Below are 17,079 nucleotides of genomic sequence, written 5' to 3'. Positions count from 1 at the left end.
GTTATGTCGATATCAGCTCAGGATTTCTGGTAAGAGATTATATTCACATTAGTTTCAAATACAATACTACATATTTTTGTAGAATACACTTAGCTAATAATTTGATTTCTTCATATTAAAGAAAGATGTTGGCACCCTCTATATTCCGCGAACAATGTTTGGAAAAGAAGAATGCTGATTTAACATTGATAGATGACAATGGCAATAAATGGAAATGTAGAGTAGTTGTTGGAACTTTAACTCAGAGTAACCGGAGGATACGTGGCCAATGGAAAACAATGATTGATGCACGCAACATTAAGCACGGGTCATACATGATCATAGGTGCACTGATGTCTGGAACTATTAACACTACATTCTTTAGCATTAAACATCTATGAATCCTTATAAGTCAAAACTTTAGGATTTTAGTTTAGCATCCAACTTCTATGTTTATGTATCTTTGTTTTTCAAATTCTGATAAATGAACAATTTGAAAGCAACTGTCATATTCTTATATACCTGTAATATTTATGTTTGGGATCAGTTTGCTTTTAACCATATTAAAGAATTTATATTTGTCTGTAATAATCTATTCTTCTAGAACTAAAATTTTTGAAAAAAAAGATAATTCAACCTTCGCACGGATTTGTAACTTTTTTTTTATAAGCAAAAAGCATTGTATTAACTTGAGTACAAGTGGTACTCAAAACCAATTACAACACTTCAAGTCAAATATATTGAAAATAAGTAAGTGGGTTATCCACTAATTTGCAAATATAAGATTCTTATTTCTACATTCTCTACAAATCAACTAAGAGCATAATATCCACTTAATCCTATCAATTACCGATTCAATATTATCTATCTATTTTTCCATTAAGGAAAATGTCATTACCGCCCTAACCATATAAACTACATCCTGACGAGCCAAATTAAATGAAACTCCTTATAACTCTTCTCTTTGCATACATATTTAAAGAGTAGAAAGTTATTGACCATCTTATCTCCTCGGTCTAAAGCATTTCATTCCATCTATTTGAAAATGCAATCCGAAATTACGCTTGTCTTTGGACAACATACGAATAAGTGACTCGAAGTATGAAAGTATGTGATCACATTTGCAGTGAAAGGTAACTTGAATAATTGGAATGTTTCTAAACATTATTGATCTTGTATAATTCTATTCGCCTAGAATATTATTGATATCTTGTATAACTCTCTTTTTGCACGCCTTGTGTTGAAGATACGGTTGTAGTGTTGTTAATATATATTCCATTTTTACATGTTTAAAAAAACAAAATTTATTGAACATATTTTCAAATACCTTCAAAAATTTATATATGTTGGTTATTTATATAAGCCTAAAAAAAGAGCAATAGTCTATCATCAAAATTTACTTTATTTACTTCATGGAAGGTTAGATCATTGATTTTGCAAGAAAATATGACTATGCTGTTAATATTAATGTTGAACTTTATGTTATATTGTGTGGATTGCAACTTATTTGAAATCATGGATTTAGAAACATCATTTGCGAATCAGATTTTAAAAGAATTTTTGACTTTTATTAAAGAGGGAGTCTCATCTGTTTACTTTTATGCTCCTTTTATTAATGATAGTTGTTCTTTGATGAGAGATTGAAATGTTGTGTTTGCTCATACCCAACGTAAAGAAAACTCATACAAATTAGTTCGTTTTTTCATGAGTTCAAGATCATTCCAACTTGTCTCAATTTGTTATTAGGGAAACTTCCACCTTTGCTTTTTTTTTTTTTTTTTTTTTTTTTTTTCCTCTTTGCTTGTTGCTCTTTTTAATTTTTCCTATCTTCCTATTGATAAAAAAATCTAGTCCATTTATGGCTAGATCTCAAATAAAATAAAATATTTCCTTGTGGAGGCTCATATACTTGTATCACGTTCTACAAAAAAAAGTTTACTGCTTGTTCAAATTATGCTAGAGATAATTGTCAATTATGAAGCATAACACATAAAATTACAATAGTCTCTCACTCGATACAGATTTTCCAAGCATAATTCGGATATGAAAAATGGATTTCGAAGCTCATAATGTAGTAAATTTTACAGTTTTTTTTTTTTTGAAGAAGTAAACTTTACTTTCAATCCCAGTTCACCATATTATCACATCATTTCATAATATTTCTTGAAACATATGTTCGATGATTATTTCTTTTTTGACAGAATACATGTTCTACAATGATAACATGGTGAAATATAATTAAACCTCCATGAATATTGTAACTGTTTAAATTTATAAATCAATATGAAATCAGCCTTCATCCTTTTGAAAAAACAAAATGAAATTCTGTAACACAGCATGATAATCTATAATTAGTATCCTAATCTTGTCTTTGGTTTACCAAACAAGCTGAAAGAGCCATTACATTACATCCCATCCCATTAGATAAAAACCAAAATCAACTACAATTTTGTTTTTACATACTCTTCATCAACATCTTCGAAAAGAGACTCTGGGCTTTATTATCTCCCTTCAGCAAAGCAGCCAAAAATGAATGAGTCACTGCTGGTTCTTGAAAGACTAGAAGAGCAAAAGAAAAAAGTTAAAAGACGAACAATGTGTTAGCAATAGCTGATTATTTAATGTTTATCATTAACTATATTACCTCCATTTTTTTTGGGAGGTCCTTCAGCTGCTCAGCTAACTCTTTCTGCGTCTGAATAGCTGCAAGAATAACACGAGTCAAACTGATTTGTTCACATGGTCAATAAAAGGAAATCATTTTGCTGTTATTACCCTTTTTTGAAATTTCTTCCATATTCTTTGACGTCCTCACTGCAAACCTCTGAAATGCAGGGCTGCGAAACCACAATGAAACGTTAACACGAGAAGTGATGGTAATAAGCATATAAGAACTATGCAATACAAAATGATTTTCTTTTAAATTTCGTTAGATAATTCAAAAGCAGGAGAACCTGGCCCATGAGCACCTTAATAGCCAATAAGAATGTGAACTTAGAGTTGCAAAGATGAGAGTTTTAAATGGGATGAATGGTTATACAAGATAAGATATGATCATAAATACAATTATTAGGGAGAAAATTGGGGTAGCTCCTATTGTAGCAAAAACTGTAAAGTGCCATCTTAGGTGGTTTGGACATGTGATTAGAATACCCATGAAATCACATGCAAAGATGGTTGATCATATGAAGGATAGTCCAATGGTTAGAGATAGAGGGAGACAAAAAGAAACTGTCAATCCATTGAGAGAAAAATGTCCTGTTTGAAAATAGAAAATATTGTACTTTTGATCCAAGCCTATCCCACCTAGTAGGATAAGGCTTAGTTGTTGTTGCCATCCTAGTTTAGAGCCTAAACTAATCTAATTTGGTCTTCAAAGCACAATGAAAATTGGAAAGAACCTATTATTGTCTATGCTCTTACGGATTCGAGTCTATGCTTATTAAGAATCAAAAGTATGTCTTTGTAACAATTATTTGCATGGATCACTGCAAAAGAATGTCTCAACTCTCCAATATTGATGGTGCACAGGATAAGAAAGATAAGGATGTGAGTGTCCGCCATGCCCTTCTACCTCTGCAGTCTGCTGGCTGCAGAACCAATCGCATTCCTTCTTTTGAACCCATCTACTTTGTGACTCTTCCTCAGTCGCCTACTAATGGGGCCAGAGGTCCTAATATGGGCTCAAATATAGGCCCAAGTCTGTGGAAGGTTTGCATAAGGAAGAATAGGAAAGAGGAGAATGATGAGGTGGAAAGGGGCATAACCAAATTGAGCAGCACATGACTGAAAGAGAGTTCGATAGGAATGTTTAGGAGAGAGAGGAATCATTCTAGGAACTTGCAAAATTTGTTATGGGAACAGGGCAATAGTTCTCTCAAAGAGCATTGCTCTGTGTGAGTAAGGAATTCATATTTCCCTAGTGTTCAGCTATTTTTCATCAATAATACAATATTCTCTTACAAATTATGTGTTATTGTTGTTCTTAAATTCTGGTCCATAACACCCATAATTAGATATCCAACTTCTTTCTGTTGTCTTTTTTCTCTTCTCACCTATGCTTTCCTATGTGTGTTCTGATTTCTAACTTGGTTTTGAATGTTTAGTTTCTTTAATTAAATTTTTACTTGACTTTTGTTGCTATAAACTAGTCCATTTATCACAAAACCTATAAACTTATTATTTATTAATAATGACTACATCACTTTAATTGTGAGAAATATGTAACATATAATCAACTAAATAAGAATCCAATACCACTACCTAAGATTGATACCTATAACAGTCACAAGGAAAAACATTAACAGAGCATCCAACAGATGCGTGAGTCAAAAGTCAGAACACAGCATACACGTGTTATCAGAAAGTGAGTGAGCATATCAGCACGGGTTGCTAGCCAGCAGATGGTGTGCTAATGACAAACAAGAGGCTTGGCCAGACGCAAGACTCGTGAGGGGGTTGCTTCAAGCCTTCAACAGGTTTAAAGTAAAGGTGATCTTTTTCTGTATCGGTAGGAACAAGGGTATGGTTTCAAACCCTGAGGGGGAATATCGATTTTAATTTTACCCCTGTACTGTATTAATAATTATATTGGCTGCAATAGCGGTGCAATGCATAAGCTGTGGCGGCCACAAGCCACCATATGACAATGTCATAGCATGTAATTAACTGCCAAAGTGAAAGTTATGGTTAACTTGAGTTCTCCAAGTTTTCCATTACCAATCATCAACTAATGATGTTTCTTCTATTCAAAACACGAACATGTGAATCTAACGAGGTTCGCAAAAATCATTAAATAGAAAAACTCTCAAACCCCACCAAAATCTAAGAAATTGGAGGCTCTCTATCTCTCTCCCTCTCTCTTATTTGGAACAATCAGATAATTGGAACAACCTTACAAACACAATCTCAAAAATCACATGCATAAATCAAAAACTAAAATTTCGAAAATAAAACAAAAAATACCTATTGGCAAGACCATTGACAACCACTTCATTCACAAAGTAAGAGATAACCCTATGCAAAAAATTGCCACCAGCCATGTTTGTTCCTGAAATTCAAACTGCATAAGATTCCATTCCAAAATTCAAAATTAAATAAATTTAAAACGTAAAGCCAAAAATTCAATCTTTTCATGAATTTATCAACAACCCATATAACAATTCACCTCTAATTATCTCCTACTAATTTTTTTGGGGGAAAATTTGAACAGAACAATAATTAAAAAAAAAAACTAGGGTTTTTTCGGTAACAAAAAATCAGAGCTGATAAATGAAAAAAATCAAATTTATGGGAAGAAATTACAAACCTTGATGGATTGTGATGTTAGGGAAGATGGAAGATGTTTCTGGAATCGAAAAACCGCATTCAATTACGAGACGAAAGCGTTTAGTTTCGTTTATATACGAGAAAAACAATGACACGTGTGAGGTTTATTGGGGGTAGAATTGTAATTGCGTAATTTGTTAAGACTTGCGAAACCTATCTGCAAGAAATGAATGAAAGAATTGCTCTTTGACTTTGTTTCTGTCACAGAGCAACATTTTCTTTCTCCTTTAAAAATTCAAAATGTTATTATCAGTTTTCTATATCAATTGGTTACAGCATCATCTGCTATGTTTGATTGTACTGTGTTTGACTTTCCAGTTTGATTGTAGGTACTTGATCAATTGGGAGTAGGGTTGGGAATATGCTGGTTTGATATCAAGTTTCTATGGGAAATGCTAACTGTGCATTAAGGCACAAGGTGTGTTCTTAGGGCACACGTTGGCATGACCCTTAAAATAATTAGGTTACATTTTCATTGTTTTTAAAAAATGCATATAATTATTCAATTCAATAGTGTTTTTCTGTTACATAAAAAAAAAAAAAGGAAAAATCTCTCAAAAAATAGGAAAAACGAAAAAGAACTAAACCAGAAAACTAATGAAGGATACTCCTTGAGCATTTGCTATATGTTCGATGACAAAATAGAGACTCGTTAACCATACTTAAAGAGACAAAACGGTTAGTCCTCATCTTTACAATAATGTCAACACAAACATTACGATCCTTCTGCATATAATCTGATTATTTTTTCTAATATATATGAGTCAGGATCCGTTGACACCAAATCTCAACCATCAATTTTTTTTTAATCAAAAGGCTTGTAATTAATCCATATTTCTATATTGTGCATATCCATTTTCTCAACCGCATAATATAATTTTGTTCAACCATTGAAAAACATGAACTCATGACTCATGATACTCCTTATTCTCTCTTCTTGAATTCTATTTTTACTATCTGCCACACGCACACTAATAATATTTTTGTCTGCATCTTCTTCCCTCTTGACTGATTCCTCTATCAATCATAGCTGATTAAGTCAATTTATGCCAAATTTATGAAAACGATTGCAATTGAATAGCAATGAATTTAAGATTCTTGGGGTATTTTGGATGGGTTTTATTTAATTTATTTGTATGATTTTAGGTTTGACAATTGTGTTTGATCTAAATTTTACCCAGTTTATTGATAAATCACAAATTTGAATCGTAGTTTGGTGGAATAAATTATAATTGTCCCTTAGTATTTCAATGCTCAAATTTGAACCTGTAAAAAATATTGAAATGGAGAAGATGATGTGAATTTGATTTGGGATAAGAGAACCGATAGCAAAGAGGGAAAAATCTGAGCAGTAATAATATTAATAACAATAACTAAAATGAGAAAGATGAAATTGAAAGGGCGAGCGAGAATCCAATAAAGTGATGACAACGTGAGATTTAGTTAAGTAAATATGAGCCTTTTGATTAAATAAAATTGATGGTTGAGATTTGGTGTCAACGAATCCGTTGACACCTGGTGTCAACGGATCCTAACTCTATATATATATATTAAAATAATAATCATATTGATATTTTGTCGTACTCACTAGTTAAACCACGCAAAGGGAATTCAAATAACATAAATCACTTTTTCTTTTTCTTTCTGAATAAGTCGAAGCACTACGATGCACATTCACTCCAAGAGTCTATAATTACAAAATAAACTGGAGCTTATTTGTTGCCTCAAGAAAGATGATTGCTTATGTACTTCATAAAAATTATTTTATGGTTTGTAAAATTATATAGAAAGATGATTGTTGCCTCCTTATTTGTAAAAATTATTTTATGGTTTGTACTTCAACTAGAGCTGGATTTGGAGGCCTCATTCGTAATGGTGCAGGCTTTTATCTTGCTGGCTTCTCAAGGTTTATTCCGTCCTCTACAGATATTTTGCACGCGGAACTTTCAGCAATTTCTCACGGTCTTAAAATGGCAAAGGATATGGGTCTTGCCCCGGTAGCTTGCTATTCAGACTCTATTCTTGCTATCAATACGATCAAGGAATCATACTCCAAATATCACGTCTATGCGGTGTTGCTTCATGAAATTCAAAAACAACTTTTTCAGGATGGTGGATCTCTTCATCACACGCTCCGCGAAGGAAACCAATGTGCTGACTTTCTCGCCAAGCTGGGAGCTTCGACTGATGCCAATCTGGTCGTGCACCTTCAGCCTCCTCATGACCTTCGTCCGCTGCTTAGGCTAGATGTTCAAGGAACTTTGTTCTTAAGAGCTTAGTTACTTTTCTTGCTTTCTCTTTTTGTTGTTTTTTTTTTGTGATTTTAGCATTGTAACCAAAAAAAAAAAAAAACCATCGAAAGTGACACCTAATATATATTTAGCCTCTGTTTGGTTTGGCTTTTGCAAAGCCAGAATCAATTCTGGAGCATTTCAAAAGCAATTCTGCAATATTTAACATGTTTGGTTTGGCTTTTCAAAATAGCTTTTATCCTCCAAAAGCAATTCTAGTTGAAGCTACAATTCCTAGCTTCTTACTTTCCTAGAATCAATTCTACACCCTCAATTCTATTAATTCCATCCCTGCCCTCATTAATTTTTCTAACCCTTCTCCAACCGAATTTTTTCTTTCTGCAGTCTTATTAAAATAAATGTTGGTGAAGAGAATAACATTTATTTTCTGCAGTCTTAACTCTCAATTCTATTAATTCCATTCCCCCTTCACAGTCCACTTTTCTCAACCATAATTCAACCACCCTTCCCAAATTTAATCCAAAAATTTATTACCATCAGCTTATATAACAACATCATCTCCTACAAGGAAAAATTGTGGTGAAGAGAACAACAAGAAGAAAAAATTCTGCTCAAAAGATAACAACAACAACAAGGTAATTTGGTAGATTCTGGCTATCCAACACCAATAGGGTACATTGGTCCATATAGATGTGAACGATATCATCTTCCTGAATTTAGGCGTTCTAACGGATTCGCAAATCATAATGAAGTATTTAATTATTATCACTCTAGTTTAAGGTGCACAATAGAAAGAACTTTTGGGGTATGGAAGAACAGATTTGCAATCCTACGTCGAATGCCTAAGTTTAAATTTGAGACTCAAGTTCAAATAGTTGTCGCAACAATGGCTATACACAACTTTATCCGAAGGAAGGCAGAAAATGATATGGATTTTAATGTTTATGAAGATGAAAGCACAGTCATTCATCATGATGATAGCTCATCTAACTTGGATCAATCACAAGTTTTAAATGTAGTTTCGTCGTCAGAGATGGATCGCGTTCGAAACATAATCCGCAATGAAATTATTGAGCACAGGCAAAATAATTAGTATTGTACTTTAAATTATTATATCAATATTTTAGTACTATAATACACATTATGTTAGTTTTGTAATAATATTTTAATACTCTATTGCACTTTAAATTCTATTATCTATTTGTAATTTTTATTTTCATGATGTTAGTATTGTAATACCTTATATTTTAGGACTATATTGCACTTAATTATCTTAATTTAGTAATTTCTAGTTATTTGTATTTAACTATGTCTATTTTGGTAATTATACATTCAAAAGTAATTTTGATCAAAACTATCCAAACAACAATCATTCTGTTTAATCAATTCTGCATTATTGCATCCAAACATAAATCAATTCTGTCAGAATCAATTCTGTCAAAATCAATTCTTTCAGAATCAATTCTGTCAGAATCAATTCTACACACCTCAGAACCAAACACACACTTAATGTTATGTTAGTATGTCCCCATCCAAAAGCTTTGTTAAATTGAACACTGTTTATAGGTTCATATGCGCAGGAATCTTGACCTATAATTTTTTTTTTCTTCGTGTACACGCCATTAAGAATCCAAAAAGCACACAACTCTAAATCTTTTTCATGTATTGTTTGTTGGGGAGTCCCATGAAATGTCACGGGTAACAATGGGTTAATGTTCAAGTATATTAGAGTAAGATAGAAACTTTTTCATCTAAAATTTTAAGACAAAAGAAAGATAGATAACTTTTTCTATATTCAATATTTTATTTATTTATAGGAAATATAAGACTAACCACTTACGTTTTAACCAGACAAACGTTAGAGATAAAATTCATAACTTATCAAAAAAATGTAGATAAAACTCAAAAAGAATTACTTCTTTTACAGAGGCGAGTAAAATTAACCATTGGTTTTGCAAGTAAAAATTTGTTAGATATATCACACAAATAGTATTGAAAAATGAATGTACACAAATAAAATAGTGAACATCTTCATGTCACAAAAGAAAAAATAAAATAAAATAAAAACAACATAAGACATTGTGTAAGATTTTTGTGCAAGATATTTTGTTATAACATTGCCAAAAATATTTGATTCCATGTATCTGGAACACCAGGCAAACACCAATGTATACAATCTGCATTTTGTGGATTTGTCCTCTCTTCTTCACTTAACAATTTTCCTCCATTTTCAGTATACACTGAAGAATGACCATCAATTCTATACTCTGATATTTGTGTTACGTTGATGAATGTCACTGGAACTTTCATTTTCTTCACAACTTTTGCTACCACACTCATTATACGTTTATCAGAACCAGTTCCCCAATGCTTCTTTTTCCTCACTGGCTTTGTCTCATTGAAGCATTTCTCATCTTTCATGTTTCCCCAATCTTGACTTCTGATAAATGAAATATTTGAGTTGTTAGAATCTTGAGCATGCTCTATTCATAGTGCTCAACAAATCTCTAGGTGTATAATAAATATAATGCACATGTACAGACACGGACATCGGACAATGACACGTTGATAATTGCTTTTAGTCCTTGTAAGCAATTTTCTACATGGACCAACATTGTTAAAACAAAAACTTTTATCGCTTCCATTAGGTCTAATGCAAGTGATTGGTGCGCAATGCATGTGTGTATTATAAATCTCTGAGGTACCGAGTACGATTTCTACTCATCATAAAAAATAGACTAAATATTGCAATGACTAAAGTCAAAAGAATAAAAGATCTAAAACAAATGTTGATATTTGCAAGACTAAAACTAAATTAAGTTTATATTATAAGGACTAAAAAGTTATTTAAGCCAAGAAAATATTTAGAAGAGAGAAAGACCTTGTGTGTGTAGGTGACATTGTAGTGAAGAAGACCCTTGTTTTGTTTGGATTAATAGTTGAGTCAACCCAATTAGCCCAAGTCTTCAAAGCTAACTTGTATGCTACTGGTGTATCAAATTCTTCATACCCTTCAAATCCATTGCTAAATGAACCCCATCTAAAATTCATAAACTAGATGTTAGAAACCATTTTCATCCCTTTGGTTTAAGAGTATAAATATCAATTATGTAAGTCGTTGTTGAATATCCATCATGATTTTAAATTGCAGTCCACAATCGCAACAACAGTCACAATATAACGGCTTCACGACCGTAATTGTGGTTACATTAACTTTATCTTTTCATATTTCACCGTAATATAACTGTTCACAGCGTAACTGCAGTTTAAAATAATGATATTGATCATGAACAACAAATGATATTTAATAATTTAATTCAAATAGGTTCAAAGAAAGCTTACAATGATTTAATCCTAGAACCACTCATCCACCATACATAGGTATTGAAAACAAGGATATCCACTTCTGTCCAATTTTTTGCTCTCTCTTTGATAGCATCCACTTTTATTATCCTTTTCTTTGTATCTCCAATGAAATGTATGTCAGTGTTAGACTCAACCAGATATGGGGCCCAGTAGAATTCTATACTAGCATTATATTCCTGTTACAAACATTCAAGTATCTGTATTAGTACTATGTTCTATTCAGAAGATTTCCTTATTGAATTTGTTTAAGCCATGTTTGGATAAACGGCTAAATTAAGCGTTTATTATGTTAGATTATTGAATATGCATCAATACCTTGACTTCGAAGACTGAATGAACAACCCCTCTTTTCATAGATTTCTGATTTTGAGGTATGATCCATTCTACCAAACATACAAAAGATTCCCATTGATTTCTTTGAAGTGAATCCCCTACAAATAGTAGTCTTTTCCCTTGAAGTTTTTTGAGAGCTAACACTGGATTGAAACTACAAAAGAATGTATTCATTGTTTAATACACTAACATAAGCTAAACAAACATATGATATCTATATTTATAATGTCAAAAGGTGAAAATTTTGAAATCACAATTAACATGTTTGGACTTTGGAGTGTGGAAATTACCTTGGCAAGGTGCAATCTTCTGGCTGCCACTCCCAATGTTGATAATCAGAATCTGTTCTACCATTTTTTATACAAGAAAATTGTCTTTCTATATATGGACAAGTTATGTCAGTGTAGATTGGCTTTATTGATTGGTTAAAAACCCATTTTCCATTGGCAATGTTGCATTCTTCTGAGTCAAAATCAAACCTGTCATCAATCCATGTTGTATTTACAATCTCCTCATCAACTTTCTTATCACCTGCTAGGACAATCACAATATATGAGACACATCATTGCATCAGAAATTTAGGGTCCCATTTGTTACGGATCGTAAAAAAGTGATCCGACATTCAATAATTCAGAGATTTTTAAGAAAAGAAGAAGCTACTTTGTCTTTTACTAAAACCAACTTTTCATTCGAAGCAGTTTTTAGATTTATTTTTAAAAGTTCTCATTATAAAAAAACCTGTAACAAACGGATGAGAACTTTTAAAAATTATTTTTTATAAAAAGTTATAACAAACGTGCCTTTAGAGTCAAGTAACATGCGAAAATGAGGATATAGTTATGGCATCTATGAAGCTAGACTTACTTGATTTTAGTTTGGCGTTTTTTCTAGGGCAAGGTTTGAACTTGAAAATGGACTTAGAAGAAAGAAAACTGAGTCTCTCTGCATACAAAACAGCAATGAAGACAAGAATACAAATAGAGATGATAATAATAGGAAAAGGCATTTTTCCTCTATGGATTTTCATTATTCCAGAAGGGATCATGAGGAAAGGAGTGAAAGAATAAGCTTAAAAGTGAGAAGGAATTAGAATGAATTAGTAGACACAATGTAACAGAATGATGAAGACATTGCACAAAAAAAGGTTTAGAGAGGTAAGGTTTTATGCATTTTTGAGTAGGAGTGAAGTTAAAGCATTGTATGTTTTGGTCATGACTAAAAAAAATGTTAAAAAAGATACTAGAGGGTAAGAGTGAGTTGAAAGGGTTACATCATGTAGAATATTATTTATCATGTGGGAAATATATATACCAAGACATGTTGAATATTCCATAGATCTTTTCATTTCATCATCTAGTATATGTTTGTCAGAAATGATTATTATACAAAATTCCACTTTTTGCTACTATACTTTTTAATATACATGACCAAGCAAGGTATGGCTCACAAACATTATAAATCAAATGTCTAGAATTTGAATGAATCATTTTGTAGCATTTGTAGTGGATATAATATCATGATTCATATAAGTGACAATTTGAGTTAGAGTATAAAATAATTTGTTTTTAAAATTTTAATTTGCTTATGTATTAAGAATGCAATCTTTTAAACTGTAATTATGTGGATTTTTTTATAAAGTTGTCGAGTGTAGAATTTTGTACGGTTGGTGACATTATATCAACTCATTAAGATGCTTGTGTAAATTATACTCTTCTTAATCTTGAATTTTTCTCTTGTTTTTTTATTTAAAAGGTGGAATTATGTACATAAATTGAATGTACACAAAGATCTACCAAATAAAAATGTAAGGATCACACTAATCACGTTTGGAGTTTAAGCCCGTTTATTTAAATAATGGACCAAAATGCCCTTCTATATGACAAAAATGAAGTCCAACAATTTTATTCTTCCTCTTTACAAAAGCTATAAAATTTGTGCAAGTTGTTCCAATATTGAGTGGGACATGATAGCTTCCTTATATATTGTTTTTTTCAATTTTCAACTTCTCCTTTCCTTTTTGATAGTAACTTTTAGTTGCATGGATAACTTTCTTTCTTTCTTCTTTCTTCCTCTTGAAATTTTCATGTATGCCCCATTTGTCCTTTTGTGTTTTTTGAGAAATCTTTTAAATTATGTACCTTCTCATTTTTGTCATTCATTTTCTTCCAAATGTAAGTTAGCTAGATTTAGATGTCAAATTAGAAATTAGAAAATTAAAATAGAAATTTCAACTCTTTTTGGTTTTCTTTTGGTTGAAAATTACTATTGATGTTGTGCTTTATAATGTCATATGATATTTAAGAAATTTATTTTTGTGCAAACAAGAAAGAAGAGGTTGTTTGAAAGGTACTTCAATTAAGCCATAAACAAAGAGAGAAAATAGAACCATAAGCAAAAGTTGACATAATTGGGCTAATTTAACATGAAGAAAGAAAAGACTAAAAGTGGCACGTTTCTAAAATAGAAATATATGGTTAAGGTTGAATTGCGTATGTGATTGATAGTAGGTGAGATACACGGTTTTAATGTACTTGAAACTTAGCATGAGATACAAACTTAGCTGAATTTAATTGTATTGCAATATGATTTTGTTTGTATACATGATGTAGTGATTAAATAACATTTTTTAGACAATTCTATCACTTTTGAGGAATGAGTGAGAATTTGTTTACCGTCTGAAAATGATAATTAGTTGGCACATTCAAATTATTTCTGTTAATAAGTTTCAATATAAGATGATATAAGTTAATATATATCACATTTGGCCTCTTAAAAAAAAATATAAGATGACATAATATAATGTATTTATTTCTCTGAGATTTATAAAACAAGTAATGTTTCCATGCATGACCCACACCATACATCTTTGTTTCCTAGTGCTAAACTCTGTTTTTCTTTATGGTTTGTGCCAAATTCTGTTTTCAACATGGTAAATCCGAATATCCAAAAAAATAAAAGTAAATCCAATTAAAATATTGGATTAAAACTATTTTTGCTCTCTGTAAAATTATTTGCTTTTCAACTCTTCAAAAGCTAAATTCAGTATTTTTTTTTTCTTCCTTTTCCACTATGTGACATTCGTTAAATATTTATGTATAAAAAAAAGTCACATGGTTGTTCTTTCAAGTAGAACCCAATGAGATACTTACGCTTTGTTTGGAAGTTTGGAGTAGAGGAAAATAAAGGACTTTGAGGAGTGGAAAATATATAAAAAATGGAGAAAGTTTTAACATTTTTTTAAAGGGTATTTTTTTAAAAGAATGATAAACTAATGACTTATGATTAATATATTTTTAATTTTAAGAATTTTATAACAAAATAGATTAAATTTGAAAAATTCATATAAACCCTCGTAAACTCTCCAAAACGCTTTTCCCGTACAATTTTTTAGTTCTCCCAAATAAGCTGGAGATTTTGTATTATTAATAAAAAAATTAACCTCCAAAACCCTCTCATCCTAATATATTCTATTTATTGCACTTGTTTCTTTTTTTTCTTTTTCCAAAATCCCTCCATCCCCTCCAAACATTTTGAAAACTTCAATAATTTACCAAATAAAATTCTTAATAATAATGTTTCTAGAAATATTATCTTTGAGATTGTGATTTTTTTTAATGGAAAATGTTATTTTTATTAGTTAGATTAATATTTACGTTTTCGTATGCGTTTAAACTAATTGGGCTATCCAACCTCGATTGAGATTCTAATTCTAATCCTGGTATATACACACACTTTGACATACAAATTATTCATTTCCATTTCAAGTGCTGATAATCATGAAGATTATCAGAATGAGGTGTGAAAGGTGAGCTGCTGTTTTAGTGGGAATAAGATGAGAGCATGACATTGATAATATAATACTATCTTCTTTAAAAGAAGTATTAATGCAGCAATGAACCAACCTTATGTACCTATTTTATGCTCTAACAGTGACAATTTGAAATTTCACATGCAAGAGAGCCACCTCTAAGATCTGTACTTAAAAAACTATTCCAATTTGGATATAGACACTTCAACCTAATACACACAGTGGTTACATCAAATCAAACCCTCAATTTTTTTATTTTTTTATTTTTTGTGACGATAGCTACATATTCGTAAATTAACAACTAAAGTGTAAAATCTAATTATAATGATACAATCCCTAATCAACCCAACAAAAATTGATTGGGTGACCCTAAAGCATGAACAAAATCACCAATTAATCATTAACGAATAGAAACCACCATGTAATCATGCATCACCATCAAACTCATTGCTACAATCAAGCATCATGAATAAAGAAATTCACCACTTGCATTTTGAGGAAATTTTTAGTTAGTTGTTGCATGAAAATTGGGTTTGACCTAATACCACCACATCAATTTTCCAATTTTAGGTAACACAATTTTCATCCATCTAACTTTAATTGCATCCAATCTTATTGAAATATATATACCTCATTATTCTTGCTTGAATAAACCAACTTCTATGGTAGAAGAAAATTAGCTTCATATTGTGACAATTAATTTGTTCAGATAATATAATTGTAAAATCTAGAACACAAATCAGCAGTGACAGTGACTCGATTAATTGGATTTGTTGAGGTAATTAATTAAGAGGTTTATGCAAAGGAAAAAAAGTGTTCATTACGCATAGATTAAACCAGATAAAATTCTAAACGAGTATTGGAGATCTTTATTTTGTATCCGATCTTTGGTTAACCATGTTATTTACATTTTTTAGGTTATCGTCTTATTAGTCCAAAATTTCCAACACTATGTAAAAATGACTAATCACTATTGAGAAACTTGTGAAGTATATAAGATGTGTTTTTCTATCGCAACTGAACTTTCATACATACGCACGAGTCAGAAATCAAACATTTATCCTTCAAAAAAGAAATCAAACATCTAACCAATTGCTAAAGTGGTCCAAATCTCCTACTACGAATCGGTTCATTGTCAGCAAATGTGTTATTTACTTATTGATGCTACCTTGTACTTGTACTATTAGTCCCATTCTTGCACCCCTTATGCTTCTTGGATGTGTTTATTTTAATTTTGACTTAAATGCAACCTTTTCCCTTTAAGTTTCACAATTCTTCAATTTTTACCCTCTCAAGTTTTTTTTTTTAAAACTCGGTTCCGATCCAAGAATCGACTAATCCGAGGGGACCAATCCCACTGCCCACTTGCGGGGGGCCTGTTTAAAGTCAGAGTTAACCCAACGAAATTGGTGCCAGAGGGTATCGAACCTGAGACCTCTGGAGAAGCAAACTCCAAGATCCCAAGCCAACCACTAAGCCAACCCCAAATGGGTTTACCCTCTCAAGTTTTAATTGCTCGATTTTAACCTTTCAAGTTTATCCTCTTTTGCATTTGCTAGTTCCATCAACATTTTAATCAATTTTGACAGCAACAAAAAAAATGTTGAATTAACTAATTTTATTGATGTGGCAACTCAATGTGTTTGTCAATGTTTAAATTAGATTTTTTCAACAGAAGAAAACCATGTTTATATAAAAAAAAAGTGGTAAGAAGGGAGTGTGAAAGTGAAGGTAGGTTTGATGTCGAGGTGGAAGGAGGAAAAAGAATGATTTGGAGGGGGTGGAACCTCACATGATTTTATTTTTTTTAATTCAAATTCTACACTGTCTAACACTTGAAGTTGCCACATTATTCAAGTTAGTCATGTAGACTAGCAAATGCAAAATGGGTAAACTTTGTGGGTTGAGATCAATCAATTGAAACTTAGAGTGAAGATTGCACAATTGTGAAACTTATAGGCAAAATTGCATTTAGGTCTTAAATTAATTAAGCTTGGAATGAGTGAAAATAGA

The 17,079-nt window shown here is 31.4% G+C and overlaps 3 protein-coding genes across 4 annotated transcripts; 1 reads left to right on the top strand and 2 right to left on the bottom strand.

The window, feature by feature from the left end:
* Positions 1 to 2,232: 2,232 nt before the first annotated feature.
* Positions 2,233 to 5,446, bottom strand: LOC25498776 (uncharacterized). 2 transcript variants are annotated; one of them, XM_013593714.3, is made up of 5 exons: positions 5,288 to 5,446; positions 4,945 to 5,029; positions 2,755 to 2,816; positions 2,624 to 2,682; positions 2,233 to 2,538 (listed from the first exon to the last, which is right to left on the bottom strand). In XM_013593714.3, the coding sequence occupies exons 2-5, from the start codon at positions 5,019 to 5,021 to the stop codon at positions 2,518 to 2,520; spliced, it is 219 nt and encodes a 72-aa protein (XP_013449168.1). In that variant the 5' UTR covers positions 5,022 to 5,029; positions 5,288 to 5,446; the 3' UTR covers positions 2,233 to 2,517. The 2 variants fall into 2 exon arrangements, with proteins under 2 accessions (XP_013449168.1, XP_024625597.1); XM_024769829.2 differs by having other exon boundaries at positions 4,945 to 5,041; positions 5,288 to 5,366.
* A 1,687-nt stretch (positions 5,447 to 7,133) lies between these two features.
* Positions 7,134 to 7,586, top strand: LOC112416658 (uncharacterized). The gene has a single exon (XM_024770964.1). The coding sequence runs from the start codon at positions 7,134 to 7,136 to the stop codon at positions 7,584 to 7,586; it is 453 nt and encodes a 150-aa protein (XP_024626732.1).
* Positions 7,587 to 9,509: 1,923 nt separating this feature from the next.
* On the bottom strand, positions 9,510 to 12,666 carry LOC25498775 (protein trichome birefringence-like 3). The gene is made up of 6 exons (XM_013593713.3): positions 12,123 to 12,666; positions 11,549 to 11,789; positions 11,241 to 11,412; positions 10,902 to 11,101; positions 10,441 to 10,599; positions 9,510 to 9,999 (listed from the first exon to the last, which is right to left on the bottom strand). Exons 1-6 carry the CDS (start codon positions 12,301 to 12,303, stop codon positions 9,669 to 9,671), a joined length of 1,284 nt encoding a protein of 427 aa, XP_013449167.2. The 5' UTR covers positions 12,304 to 12,666; the 3' UTR covers positions 9,510 to 9,668.
* Positions 12,667 to 17,079: the final 4,413 nt, after the last annotated feature.

The sequence above is a fragment of the Medicago truncatula genome, chromosome 7 (genome assembly GCF_003473485.1).
Source record: "Medicago truncatula cultivar Jemalong A17 chromosome 7, MtrunA17r5.0-ANR, whole genome shotgun sequence".
Classification (NCBI taxonomy): Eukaryota; Viridiplantae; Streptophyta; class Magnoliopsida; order Fabales; family Fabaceae; genus Medicago; species Medicago truncatula.
The sequence above is the reverse complement of the archived record's forward strand: the minus strand, read 5'-3'. Positions and strand labels throughout refer to the sequence as shown.